Source organism: Vombatus ursinus, unplaced genomic scaffold (genome assembly GCF_900497805.2).
Source record: "Vombatus ursinus unplaced genomic scaffold, bare-nosed wombat genome assembly UNPS02000582.1, whole genome shotgun sequence".
Lineage (NCBI taxonomy): Eukaryota > Metazoa > Chordata > Mammalia > Diprotodontia > Vombatidae > Vombatus > Vombatus ursinus.
The window spans coordinates 27,854,979-27,868,663 of record NW_020940360.1 but is presented as its reverse complement, the minus strand read 5'-3'; the positions used below and the strand labels follow the sequence as shown (position 1 = coordinate 27,868,663).

At 36.1% G+C, this 13,685-nt stretch overlaps 1 protein-coding gene across 1 annotated transcript in view; it reads right to left on the bottom strand.

The window, feature by feature from the left end:
• GRIK2 (glutamate ionotropic receptor kainate type subunit 2) overlaps positions 1-13,685 on the bottom strand; it is a 790,978-nt gene that overhangs the window by 270,053 nt on the left and 507,240 nt on the right. The window contains exon 10 of the mRNA XM_027855426.1: positions 8,212-8,418. Coding sequence (XP_027711227.1) covers positions 8,212-8,418 — 207 coding nt within the window. The remainder of the gene's footprint in view (positions 1-8,211; positions 8,419-13,685) is intronic.

Here is a 13,685-nt window from a genome sequence, read left to right as displayed (position 1 = left end):
AATTCCTTTAAGGTATAGGTTGTAGAAAGTTGACAACCATGTTCACCATGCAGCCAGTTAATAATACAATGGGTAGAATGCTAGTCCTGGAGTTGGGAAGACATGAGCTCAAAATGGGCATTAGACACTAGCTGTGTGAATCTGGGCAAAATCACTTAACCTCCATTTGCCTCAATTTTCTCAACTGTAAGATAAGGATAATAATAGCACCTACCTCACTGGATTGTTGTGAAGATCAAACAAAATAATATTAGTAAAAAAGTACTTGCATAGTACCTGGCATATAGTAAGTGCTTTATAAATGCTTATTCCCTTCCTTTCTCTCTTCCCATCCCAGCACAATCAATAGTGCTGGCTGGCAAACAGAGAGAGCCTAGCGGTGTGAATACTTAATGAAAGAATTTAATCCCTGTTGTCTTCATGGTCTCATCCATATAGCTAAGTGGTTCAGTGAAGAGAGTGCTGGGCCTTAAGTCAGGAAGACCTATTCAAATCCATCCTTAGACACTTAACTATCTGCATGATCCTGGGTTAGCCACTTGACCTCTATTTGCCTCAGTTTCCTCAACTACAAAATGGGGATAATAATAGCACTTACCTCCCAGAGTTGTTGTGACGATCAAATGACATAATATTTTTGAAGCATTTAGCATAGTGTCTGGCACATAGTAGGTGCCATGGCTATTATTATTATTCATCGGCTACTGTCCCCAAATGAGACAACTAGCCTCAGACTACAAAAAATTACAGCATAAGTTAATCCTTTAGTACTAGTCATCTTATCTCTGACTGTTTCAACCTAACAGAAATAACTTACTGAGGCATAAAATACCAAGTAAATGTTTAAATATAAAGTTCTGTCTGGAATACATGACTTAGAGAACTCTCCCTATAATCCTTTGAGATTCTTTTCTGAATTCCCTTCTCTCTGACAATTCACCCATATGAGATTTATTGAGGTATGTTAAGTCCTACTGATGTTTAATCAGGAAAGTGGACAGCTCTGGGTAGACATCTTACATCCTACTAGGATAGGCTACCTGTAAGTAGCAGGAAGGAAATGGAGAACTGACCTGAACTGACCAGATTGCTAAGGGTGGCAATCATTATTGAGACCTAAACCTAGACAAGAGATAGCAAAGCTTTCATTTAAGAGGATGGCTCTGAGTGTCCTGAGCTCCAGTCTCTTCCATTTAGAGAAAAAAAAAAAGGAATCTTTACATCTCTAAAGGCTGAGTAGAAGATGAATAAGTAAAGAACGAAAGTACCAAGTAATAGCAAGTAGAAATGGAAAGGCTAGAATAAAAGATATGTTTCAGATTAAAATTAACAGATTTTCAGATCTTATGTTCTTATTTATAGATATTTTATTATTTATTAGATATTAATATATTATAGATAATCATAGATATATTCTTATTTATATATTCACAAATATAAATCTTCCTATGGGGTTTTGTCATAAAATCATGGCCTTAAAGCTAGAGAGAGCCTAGAGGCCATTGAGTCTAGCCAAATCATTTTACAAATAAATCAACTGAGGTAGAGAAGTGACTAGTCTAGGGTAATACAAAGAATGGCAGTAAAATGGACAAGTGGAGAGAGCACTGGGCTTGGATTCAGGAAGAATCATCTTCACGGGTTCAAGTCTGGCCTCAGACACTTAATGGCTATGTTACTGGGCAAGTCATTTAACCCTGTTTGCCTCAGCTCCTCACCTGCAAAATGAACTCGAGAAGGAAATGACAAATTACTCCAGTAGCTTTGCCAAGAAAACCCCAAATTGGGTCATGAAGAGTTGGACATGACTGAAAAAAATGACATAACAGTACAGAGAATAAGGGTCTGAGACATGGGTTAAATCTAGGTCTTCCTGATTGCAAGTTCAGTACTCTATCCATTAGGCCATGCTACCTCTCATCCGGGCACTCAAGAAACATTTATTAAATATTTTTTATGTGTCAACACTATGGTAAGCTCTCCCTTTTTCTTTTCTACACCAATGAAAACAATATTAAAGGCTTAAGAATAATTTAAGTGCTCTTGTTTCCCCTAATTAATCTCATACTGATGCGAATTGTTAGGAAGCAAATTGGGTATTTTCCCACAGTTTTTAATAAATAATTAACATTAGCTCTAAGAAAAGTAAGATCATCTAAATAGCCTTATAAGCGCTGAATTAAATCATAAGAGATAGTGCATGCATGGCCTGAAGCAACAAGTAAAATTGATTCCCAATTTTATGTACTATTTGTACTATTAGATTTTTTTTTGTATCTTTCTTTACTATATTCATAGCTAACCCAACTCCTTAAAGAATCTTGTCATTCTACTTAACAGAAGCATTACAAGTAAGAGTTGTAGTCTCTCTTCATTGGAAAATACCACACATTCCATTTGTTAGCTTAGTCCTTGTATAGGCATTTTAATTGGGGTACTTAGAAAAGGAATAGGAATAATGTGTTTCAGAAAATATACAGCAGGTTTTCAACTGAGTGTACTGTTCAAATTTAATAGTTCTTACATAACTATTAAGCATTTATTTCACTATTCTAATAAATATTATTGAAAGCTGAACATTTGCCACATTAGTATTATTTATGTCAATCCCCAGTTATTTTCTGTGCATTAGAAAAACTGATGAATGCTCTAAGCTACATCTTACAAAGCACAAGGAGTGTGAACACAGCATACTGATGGAATTAAAGAACTCTGATATTTAGATAGTCATCAGTCTGGTGATTCATAAAAGCCACCATAATTCTGCAGATTCCTAAAGGGAGTCACAAAGAATGTTTAGCTTACTACCAATCATCTAAGAAATGCCAAAGATAGTCAGACTACTTGGAACATCTCCTAGAGTTATGTTAGGAAAACAAAGAGCAGGTCATAGATAGGAAGGGAATTATTTTTCATCTCCCTTTCCACCATTACATACATTTCTCCCAATTCTGTAAAAAAAGCAGTCAATAATAAAGCTATGTGAGCCACTTTTCAAAGTATCAGTTTGATCCTTCTCTCAACTCTCCATGTGCAAGTCAAATAAATTCTAAGTAGCATCATCTTCCCTGAGACAAGAATCATGTGGAATTGGAGACATGCTGGGACATTTGTAACCAAGAGAGCTTGAAGTGCCAAGCTTCATTTGGAGCTGAAAGCTGATTTCATAGGCTTCATCTCAGTGCACACTAAAAGTCACCAGAATGATAAAAAAAGTAAGTTTCTTCTACCCTTCTTGTTTCTAAATGGCAAGTCTCTTTAATTCTCTTATAAATGTGGCATACATCAACACACAATAGGAAAGAGGAAATGTGGTATAGTAGAAAGAAGACATGTCCTATTCATGGCTCTCCCCTGCACCAGCTGTGTGGCCCTACGTGAGTCACCTAACATTCCTGAGTCTCAGTTTCTTCATCTATAAAATGGAGATAATTCCTCCTTGGTCTACTTTATAGTGTTGTTGAGATGATCAAATATGGTAATGTATATGTCAGTCAATAAATATTTACTAATCGCTTACTATATAACAGGAACTATGCTAATCACCGGGATACAAAGAAGGCCAAAAGGCAGTCCCCCAATCAAGAAGCTAACAGTTTAATGAGGGAGCAACATGTAGAAACAAGCTGTATACTGATAAATTTGAAATAATCAACAGAGAATCAAGGGAGATCAGGCAAGGATTCAAGCAGAAGATAAGACTTTAGCTGGGACTTGAAAAAAGCAAAGGAAGCCAGGAGATGGAAATGAGGAAGGAAAAAATGCCAAGACATGGGGAACAGCCAGTGAAAATCCCCAGGCAGAAGAGGAGAGTTTCTTGTTAGAGGAACTGCAAGGAGGTATATAAAATTACTTTGTAAATTGTAAAGCATTCTATAAATATTAATAATCCTTAAGGCGGAGAAGCTATATAATACATGCAGTTTCTGCTTATCTATCTATAAACGATTGAAAAAAATATTAAGCAAGCCTTTGTTATATGCCAAGCACTGTTAAAAGCTATGGGGACGCGGATATAAATGTGAAGAAAGCTCTTATTTGTTATTACTAAAGCAAAGATCTAACCATTTTTAATTCCCTGCTCAAGAAGCTCTAGTGTCTACCTATTGCCTCTAAGATCAAATAAAAACTCCTCTTTTTGGCATTTAAAGCTCTTCAAATCTGGCTTCTACTTATCTTTCCAGACTGATTTCACATTTCTCTCTCTCTCTCTCTGTCTCTCTCTCTCCATCTATCTCTCCCCGCCTCTCTGTCTCTGTCTGTCTCTGTCTGTCTGTCTCTGTCTGTCTGTCTTTCTCTCTCCCCTCCTTTTCCCCCTCTCTGTCTGTCTGTCTGTCTCTCTGTCTCTGTCTCTGTGTCTGTCTCTGTCTCTGTCTCTGTATGTCTCTCTCATGCATATCTGCATGAACACACACACACACCCACACACACACACACACACACACACACACACACACGCTCTGTTCCAACCAAATTTGACTACTTGCTTGACTACTGGGTCACCTAGGTGGTGAAGTAGATAGAGTACTGAGCCTGGAATCAGGAAGACTTCAGTTCAAATCTGGCCTCAGACTCTTACTAGCTGTGTGACTTTAGGCAAGTCATTTAATTTCTATTTGTCTCAGTTTCCTCATTCATAAAATGAGGATGATAATCGTATCCACCTTCTAGAAGGATCAAAGGAAGTAATAATTGTTAAGTGCTTAGAATATTGCTTGGTACATAGTAAGTGCTATATAAATGTTAGCTAGTGGTAGTAGTGGTAATAGTAGTAGTATTTTCCTCATAAGAATAATGTTACATATACTTACTTTGCACAGGCATGCCCAGAATGCAGTCTGTCTTCTCCTCTGCCTCTTGGAAACCTTAGTTGCCTTTAAGGCTTAGTCTAACTAACATCTCCTACAAGAAGTCTTTCCAGATTTCCCTGGTCAATTGTGCATTGCCCTCCCCTCAAAATTACATCATATTTGCTTATATATGCATTTTGTCATCGCTTATCTGATTTTACAGAATGTTTCAAATGTATTAGTGCAGTTTTAAGCTATCAAAACTTAAAGTAAACTTCCTGGGAGAAGATATTGTTTAGTTTTTGTCCTTGTTACCACAATAGCACAGGGCCTGGCAGAAAGTAGGCATGGGGGCTGGTAAGTAGATGGCCTGGGAGTGAAATGTGGCTGGTCTATTGAGATACTCATCAATCATGAAAGAATACTAATGCATTAAGTATTAGGCAATATGGAGAAAGGCCATAGTTATTCAGAGAAAGTGGAGCTTCTATTTCATCTTGAAACAAATATATCAGGAAACTGGCATAAATTCCAAGAATGTAAGACTCCACTTTGAAGTGAAAAAAGAATGTCCTGACTTTCACATAAGTGAAGAAATGCAAAGAAAAAAAGGTAGCTGTAACTTGATAATTTCATGTAGCAAGTTTGCCAAAATTAAAATCGAATGAAAAGTCTTAGCTTCGACTCTTTGGTTGCAACTACTAGGAAGCTAAGTTTGAGTAGATAGAGTCTGGCCTGGAGTCAGTAAGAACTGAGTTAAAATCCAGCCTCAGACACTCCTTGGATGACCTTGGGAAAGTCACTTAACTTCTCTCTGCCTTAGTTTCCTCATCTATAAAAAGGGGATTACAATAGCATTTATCTCACAGGATTGTTATGAAGATAAAATGAGATAATATTTATAAAATGCTTAGCACAGTGCCTGCCTTAAGTATCTTATTCATATAATAAGCTTATAAATGCTATTCTTCAATAAACTTTGTATCTAACTTTTTGGAATTAATAAAATAACTATATATATATATATATTTAAGATAGATATTTTAACTCTGCCTCGCGAAGTCTGGGAAAGGTTATCAATTTTTCCACAAAATGATTCTCCAATTTCCTGGAGTCTATTAAGCCCATCATCATTTTGTCTCACTTACTAACCTACAGATCAATTACCATCTAACAAAGCCCACATTACTTTATTATTTGGTCATCCTTACCACAGTTGACACGATTATTTGTTTCTTATCTTCTGGCATGCCATAGTTTAGAGTATATTAGGGTTGCTATATCAATTGCAAAACTCATTGAAAATAAGAATGGTACATCTGTCTGCCTCAAGTGCCAGTCCATCCTCTATTCAGCTGTCAAAACAATCTTCCTGAGGCACAGTTCTGACTATGTTACTCCACTGTCACTCAACACTCTATCACTTCCAGGATTAATAAATGTGTGTTGAAATTAATAAATGTATTATTTTCTTACTAACGGTGCAAAGGAAGGAACAAAAGTCTTTTTGAATATTTGCTAATAATAACAACTGATACTCAGGTCAAAGCTAAGGGGTATATGAAACAAGATGCATCTCAACTATTTCCTTTCTCTCTGTTTTGACATACCTTCTCTCCTCCCCATTTACTGTCAATCTATCCTCTAAGCTTAAATCACCATTAACCTAACCTGTCACATGCCTGATGCTAGGTACAGGGCACATCTTTCTCTAGGGAGCAATCTCACAAAGCAAGATTCAGATACCCAATACTAGGCTATAAACATCATTATTAAGTGATTCCTATCTCTAGCTCTAGCACATGCTGTGTGGGCCCTGGAGCAACATAATTCATGACATCAGATCAATGCAGATTCTAGTTTTCACCTTCACTCAATACAAAGAAGATAAAGGGAAGAACCAGGGAAAGATACTCAGGTCACAGTACCATGACTGTCACAGATATACTGCTCTATCAAGCCTCAACTAGCCTCTTTGCTTATACTTAAACTAGGCTAACTATCATGTATGGGTTGGTGAGATGCAGGGTGTATCAGTTCCCTTTCCTACTATCTAGTTCCTCTAAATAATTTAGCATAAGCTCTGATACAAACAGCCTTCACTTTATGAAGCTATTCCCAAAGTGTCTTGTGCTTTACACAAGACAGTCTATCTCCAGAATATGAGCATTTCACTGTTGTCCCCCATTCCCTCCTTATTGCTATTTCCTGGCTTCCCTGACTTCTTTCAACTCCCAGCTAAAATCCTGCCTTCTACCAGAAATTTTTCCTGTATGCAAAGTTTGTATACATTACTTGCATGTTGTTTCCCCTACTTGACTATGAGCTCCTTAAGAGTAGGGATTGATTTTTTGCCTTTCTTTACATCCCCAGTGCTTATTAGCATAATGCCTGACACATAGTAGGTATTTAATAATGTTTATTGACTGATTGAAAGCCAAAGAAAGGAGAATTAACAGGAGAATGTATATGCACATTTTAAAGTTTTTGTTAATCAACTTTTGTTTCTAATAGTATATTTTTAGAGCACTGAGAAAGCCATTTCCTTATACTTGACACTTCTGGCAATGAGATTTTATTTATACTACAATATAATATAGTATTAATACACAGAATTCTTATTTTATTAAATTTGATCATGACCAGATGCCTTAATATTAAGAAATTGTCAAAATAAATGCAAACATGTCAAAACAAGAGAAGCCAGAGACAAGGGCATAGTTTTCATAAAGATCAGACTGTGTTTCCAAGACAGGAATTCATTGGCACCACCAACTGAGAAATTATTCTTTTTTTAGGCCAAAGGGAAGGGATGCCTGACTTATTCAATTTCAAACAATTGCCTATAATGATATCAGTTTTGACTCACATTGAAATGCCCTGCTGTTTCTATGTGCTTTGCTATTTCTGATTTATTTTAAATTTGATCTTGAAAATGAAAACACATCATGTGGCTAATTTTTCATATCTTAGATTGTATATGGACTTGTCTTCATTCTTCTTATCAGGATAAGATTTGTAAGAGTCATTTGGCAACTATCATGTTTTCCTCCTAGTAAAAGTAGTTTTTCAAAGAATTAACAATGTAGTTTTATCTATTATATATCATGATTAGGAGATGATGTTGATTATAATAAGGAAGGAAGCAAATGCAACATTAGGAAATCAAAATCTGATGAAAAATGCATGAATTTTCCAGATTCTGATACACTAAATACTAGTTAACTTAAGATATAAAAATTTACCATTATCCTTCATATCAAGTATCAAACCCAATGACAATAAGTGTCTTCTAATAAAATAATATAATGACATTCAAATTTAACAATAAAGACATGTTCTAAAAATATGCTCTGGATCCTGAGAGGCTTATTTAACATTTAAAAAGTTGTTTCTACAAGAAATAAAAAAAAAAACTTACATGATCAATTAGTTCTCGAACCATTCCATTCCACTGTCCATTGACATCATCCTGGGCTCCATATTTTCCATCCTCCACAAGTCTAATCTCATAGGTAAAACCAAGGATTGTAGCTAATTCCCTGAGGAGGTCAATGCAATATCCCTCAAATCGATCATTTCCATACAGGGGCTTATCAGACTTCTTGAACATAACATAGGGTTCTTCCTACAATAATTGAAAACAAAGGGAAGAGTTTAATCACCATTTTTAATCATTATATTGATGCATCCTAGAAGCCACAGAATTCCACTCTACAATTTTTAGTATCAATGGCAATTTATTTTGGGTATTATTACTTTTATTTTAACTACTGTCTCTCTGGCTGAAAATAATCTGTTAGGTCAGATTGCCCAGAAAATAGTTTTCTTTGTTTGGAGAGATTTGAAAAACAATGTACCTATTATTTAAGAGGTATTAGACCCCACCTGCCTTACAATATTACCTATGTCCTGCCACATTTCCATTTTCTCCTACTCAGTCCACCATTATTTATTCCTTTGGGTTAAATCTGAAGGTGAGACATTTTCTAAGTTGGGCACAATGAAAAGAAGCCTTTATTTAGAGAAAAGAGCAAACTTTGGGAGTCTTATCCATTCATTCCATTAGCATGAATGCCTTCATCAGAATTAGGATCTTGGAAGGCGCAGAGAATTTGGCCCTGAGGGGACAAGTTGCAGATTAGGTAAATTTAACTGTGAAGTTTAAATATGGCAACAATAAAGCCCTCATGGATGAGCAGAAGGAGAGTGAACATTCAAAGCTGGCCTGGGTTGTATAGGTCAGTGCAAACCTAAAATTGTTATGAAACAAAGAGGAGAATGGACACCAAAGTGGGCAAGTGGCTAAAAGACAGAAGAGAACAAGACAAAGAGTCTATTTTACACTCCTACCGTGTTTGAATATGTGATACTTATTTGTGTTCTGTGAAAATCTAGATGAGACTGTGACTTAACTGTTTTACTAGACAAATACAACAGATTACATGGAATTTACTGATCTTTGTCAAATCTGTACTAATTCACATAGATATTGTAGATTGTTTATATTTTTGAATATCTTTATATGGTTTTGGTATAAGTTTTTTTTTCCTATTTTAACAAAACAAGAATAGATCTTAAGATTCACGGGGACTTGAAATATCTTACTTGATTTTCATTCTTCTTAATGAATATCCCTAATTTGTTGCCCTACAAAATGACATTTTGTTTATTCAATTGATACCATCAAAATCTCAATGTCTAAAAAGAATCAGATGTGAACATTTTACCCTACAAAACCTTTATCTCTGATATAACATGTGACGTTTTTCCCCAAAAAAATGTTAACATACTTTTAATACCGTAAGTCTCAGTAAGAGTAGTGCATTTTACATTTCAATGTATAAGAGAGATTCAGGTAGAAGCATCAGAAAATAATTCAGTGGAGTTTTTTTTTTTTGTTTTCCGGATAAATTCTGGCACTCTAAAACTTTCTTTGTTGTTACTCAGAAATATTGTTACAAAACAATCATTAAATTGCTTTGGCCTAGAGCTAACTGAAACACTTAGGATAATTAGAAAAGCATTAGTAAAATTTGAAGGAGTGCTTTATTTTCTTTTTTTCCCCATTTTCTATGTAAAGTATGTAGGTACAACCCTGAAATTGTTTTCAAAAATAATTTTGTCACCGGATACTCTGTTTAGATGGTAAAACAGCATTAAGAGTAGAGTACTGAAATTTAGTAATTTTCCTGCCTCCTTTTAATTATCCTGTCAGTAGAAAGAATCAGGAGTTAGCATTTTACTTCCTTCCTTCCTTCCTTCCTCAATAAGTTCTGCGTAGCTCATAGTTTCTCTCTCCTCCTCATCTAAAGTCTTCATAGTAGGGGATTTCAACATATATATTTATGATCCCTCAAATACCCTAACTTCCCAATTCCTTAGTCTATTTAATCTTCATGACCTACATCTCTCCTCTACAAGAGCTACAGCAATGATGACACCCTTGCTCTTGCCATCTTCCACAACTAATCTGTATCCTTGCATACAAACCCTGAAATTCCTTTTTTTTTCATTCCAACTTTCCCTATGCCTTACAATGCCTAACTCTGCTCTTCATCCTCAGGGTCATCTCCATGACTTCCACCCCTCAGTTCTTTCCCAGGTTATTCATTACCTCTGTACTGTCTACACTCTCCTCCCTTCTCCTTGGTGACCCCTTGGTGAGCTAACTCAACTCTACACTAACTCCTGCCTTTGAAACTCTTGCTCCTGTGCCCTTACAAAAGCAACACCAATGATGGATCTCGATCACGTGAGGCTCAAGAGCTAGGGGTGATCATTAAACAGTAATTTCCACTATGCCCACTAAAAATTGATCTTATCTAATTTTAACTGAGTCCCCATTGCATCAAGGTAAACATTTCATTTTGCCCTCATTTTTTCCCTACTTTACTCTCCACAGAGGCTGTTCTGTCTTTCTTTAATCCTTCTACAACACCCCCACCCCACTGAGCTGAGGACCTTACCTCATACTTCAAAGAGAAAAACAGAATATTCACCAAGAATTCCATCTTGCTCACAGGTCACATCATTCAGACATTTTCCTTTATTCCTTTACTCCAAGCTCACATAAAGAGGTGGCCCTTCTCCTAACCAAAGACAGCCCTTCAACATGGGCACCTCATCTCCTGACTTTTCCAATATATTTCCTTCATTATCCTTCCCACCTTCTCTCTCATAGCTTCAGCTTCTATCTTTCTGCTGGCTTCTTCCCTGCTATATGTAAATATACTCATCTAATTTCCTACCCTTAAAAAACCTTACTTGATCCTATCATCTCCACCAGTTATCTTCTTATATCACACCTCCTAACTTTGATTAAATGCCTTAAGGGCATTATTTCAGATTTGGTGCCTCCGCTTCCTCTCCTATCACTCAACTCTAACCACTAAGAAATTTGGCTTTTGATCTTCTCATTCAACTGAAACTTCCCTATCCAAAGCTACCAACTATCTCCCCATTGACAAATCTAATGACCTTTTCTCAATCTTGAGCCTTCTTGACTCCTCTGAAGCTTTTGATAAGGTTCATGTTCTTCTCCTGGACTCTCCCTCCTCTCTAGATTTCCATGATTCTGATCTACCCTGGTTCTTCTTTCTGTACAACTGCTACTTCTGTCTTCCATATTGGTTCTTTACCCATGTTATACCCACTAACCATTGGCATCTTCCAAAGCTTTGTACTAGGCCCTCTTTCTCTTTTTGCTCTGTACTATCTCAATTAATAATCTCAACAGTTCTCATACTTCATCTATCATGTCTATGCAGATGATCTATATCCAAGTCTATCTATCCACACAGTCTCTCTGCCAAGCTATAGTCATGAATCTCTAACTGCCCCTTAGACATCTCAAACTTTATGCCTTGTGACATCCCAAACTCAATAAGTCCAAAACAAAATTCATTATGTTTTAAAAAAATATCCTTCCCGTCTTCTTAACTTTCCTCTTACTGTAGAGTATTCCACCAGTCTTAAAGTCACACAGGTTCACAACTTTCATGTCATCCTCAACTCTTCAGTTACATATCCAATTTGCTGTCAACTCATTGTCATTTCTACCTTTACAGTACCTTTTGTATGTGTCTCCTTCTCTACATTACTACAGTCACAACTCTAGGTCATGTTTTAATCACCTCTCACTTGGACTAATATAATAGCTGCAAGTGTCTCCCCATCTAATCCATTCCCCACATAGCTGCCAAAATGATTCCTCTAAAGCATAAGTCTAACCCATTACTCCCTACTCAGTAAGTCCAGTGGTTCCCTATCACCTACAGGATCATAGATAAACTCCTCTGTTTGGCGTTTAGAGCTCTTTATAACCTGGCCCCTTCTTATGTCTCCATTCTTCTTTGACCTCACTTCTCTCTATGTATTCTATTACCTAGCTACACTGGACAATTTGCAGTTCCTCAAAACATAATATTTCATGGTGTCCATGCCTTGGTATTGAGTGTCTTCCATGCCTGGAATGCATTAGTGCCTCATCTGCACCTCTTAGTATTCCTGGTTTTCTTTAATATTTCAGATCAAAGTCCACATTCTACAATAGGTGTTCCACAATCCCCACTAGCTGCTAATATCTTCCTCTGAGATTATATTCCATCTATTTTTCCCATCTATTATATTCCATCTATTTGGTATGTGAATTTGATGAATTTAATTATTTACATATTGTCTTCTCCATTAGAATGTCCAGAAAGCATGAATTGTATTTCTATTGCTATGTCTATGGTTGTTGATATTGGAGGCAGCTAGGTAGGTGATACAGTGAAAAGAATGTTGGACTTGGAGTAAAGAAGATCTGAATTCAAATATGGCCTCAGACACTAGATGTGTGACCTAGGCAAGTCACTTAATTTATGTTTGTTTTGGTTTTCCCATCTTCCCCAGGATTGTTGTGATGATCAAATGAGATTAATCATTGTAAAATACTGAGCACAGTGCCTGGAACACAACAAGTGTTCTATATAAACATGAGCTATTGTTGTTGTTCTTGTTGTTCTTGTTCTTGTTATAGCTTTGCCTCTCTTTGTATCTCTAGACCTTAACACAGTAGCTGGAATATGGTAAATGTTTAATAAATGCTTGTTGATTGACAGACTGGTCCCAGTTTTGAAACCAACTGCATCATCTTGAGCAATTGCCTCATTTCTTCTAATCCTGGGTTTATTTATTCCTCTGTTAAAAAATGATAGATTCCTCAAAGAATTGTTGTGTGATAATGCTTTGTAAACTGCAAATTTCTAAATAGCTGTGAGTTAATATAAACTAACATGAAAATATCTACCTATATAAATGTACTTGGAGTTCCTCATAACCACAGATTTCTACAGTATTTAACATAATACAATTATGTCATGAATTACCTTCAAGTCCAGAATGCTCCTAGATGGAGTTTATGTGATGCCTTTATCTATTATTACATTTATATGCATATTTCCAGGATCTTGAATAAATGTAATTCCATTGTATTATATGATGGTGATATAATTAGGAGTATATTGGAGAAACAGCTTGACTTAGAAGATAGCGTGTTGATCAAGTCTTGCCTCCTACACATACTGGCTTTATGAGAGTTGAGAAATTAATTAACTTCTTTACTGCAGACAATTCATTAGGACTATTAAGTTGGTACAGTAGAGAGAGTACTCTCCCTAGAGTCAGGAAGACCTCAGTTCAAATCTGGCCTCAGACACTAGCTGGGCAAGTCACTTAACCTCTGTTTGCTTTAATTTCCTCAAATGTAAAATGATGATAATAATAGTACCTACCTCTAAAGGTTATTGTGAGAATCAAATGAGATATTTGCAAAATTCACTTAGCACAGTGCCTGACACATAGTAGGGACTATATAAATATTAGCTATTTTTAAAGTTAAAGAGAGGGTAC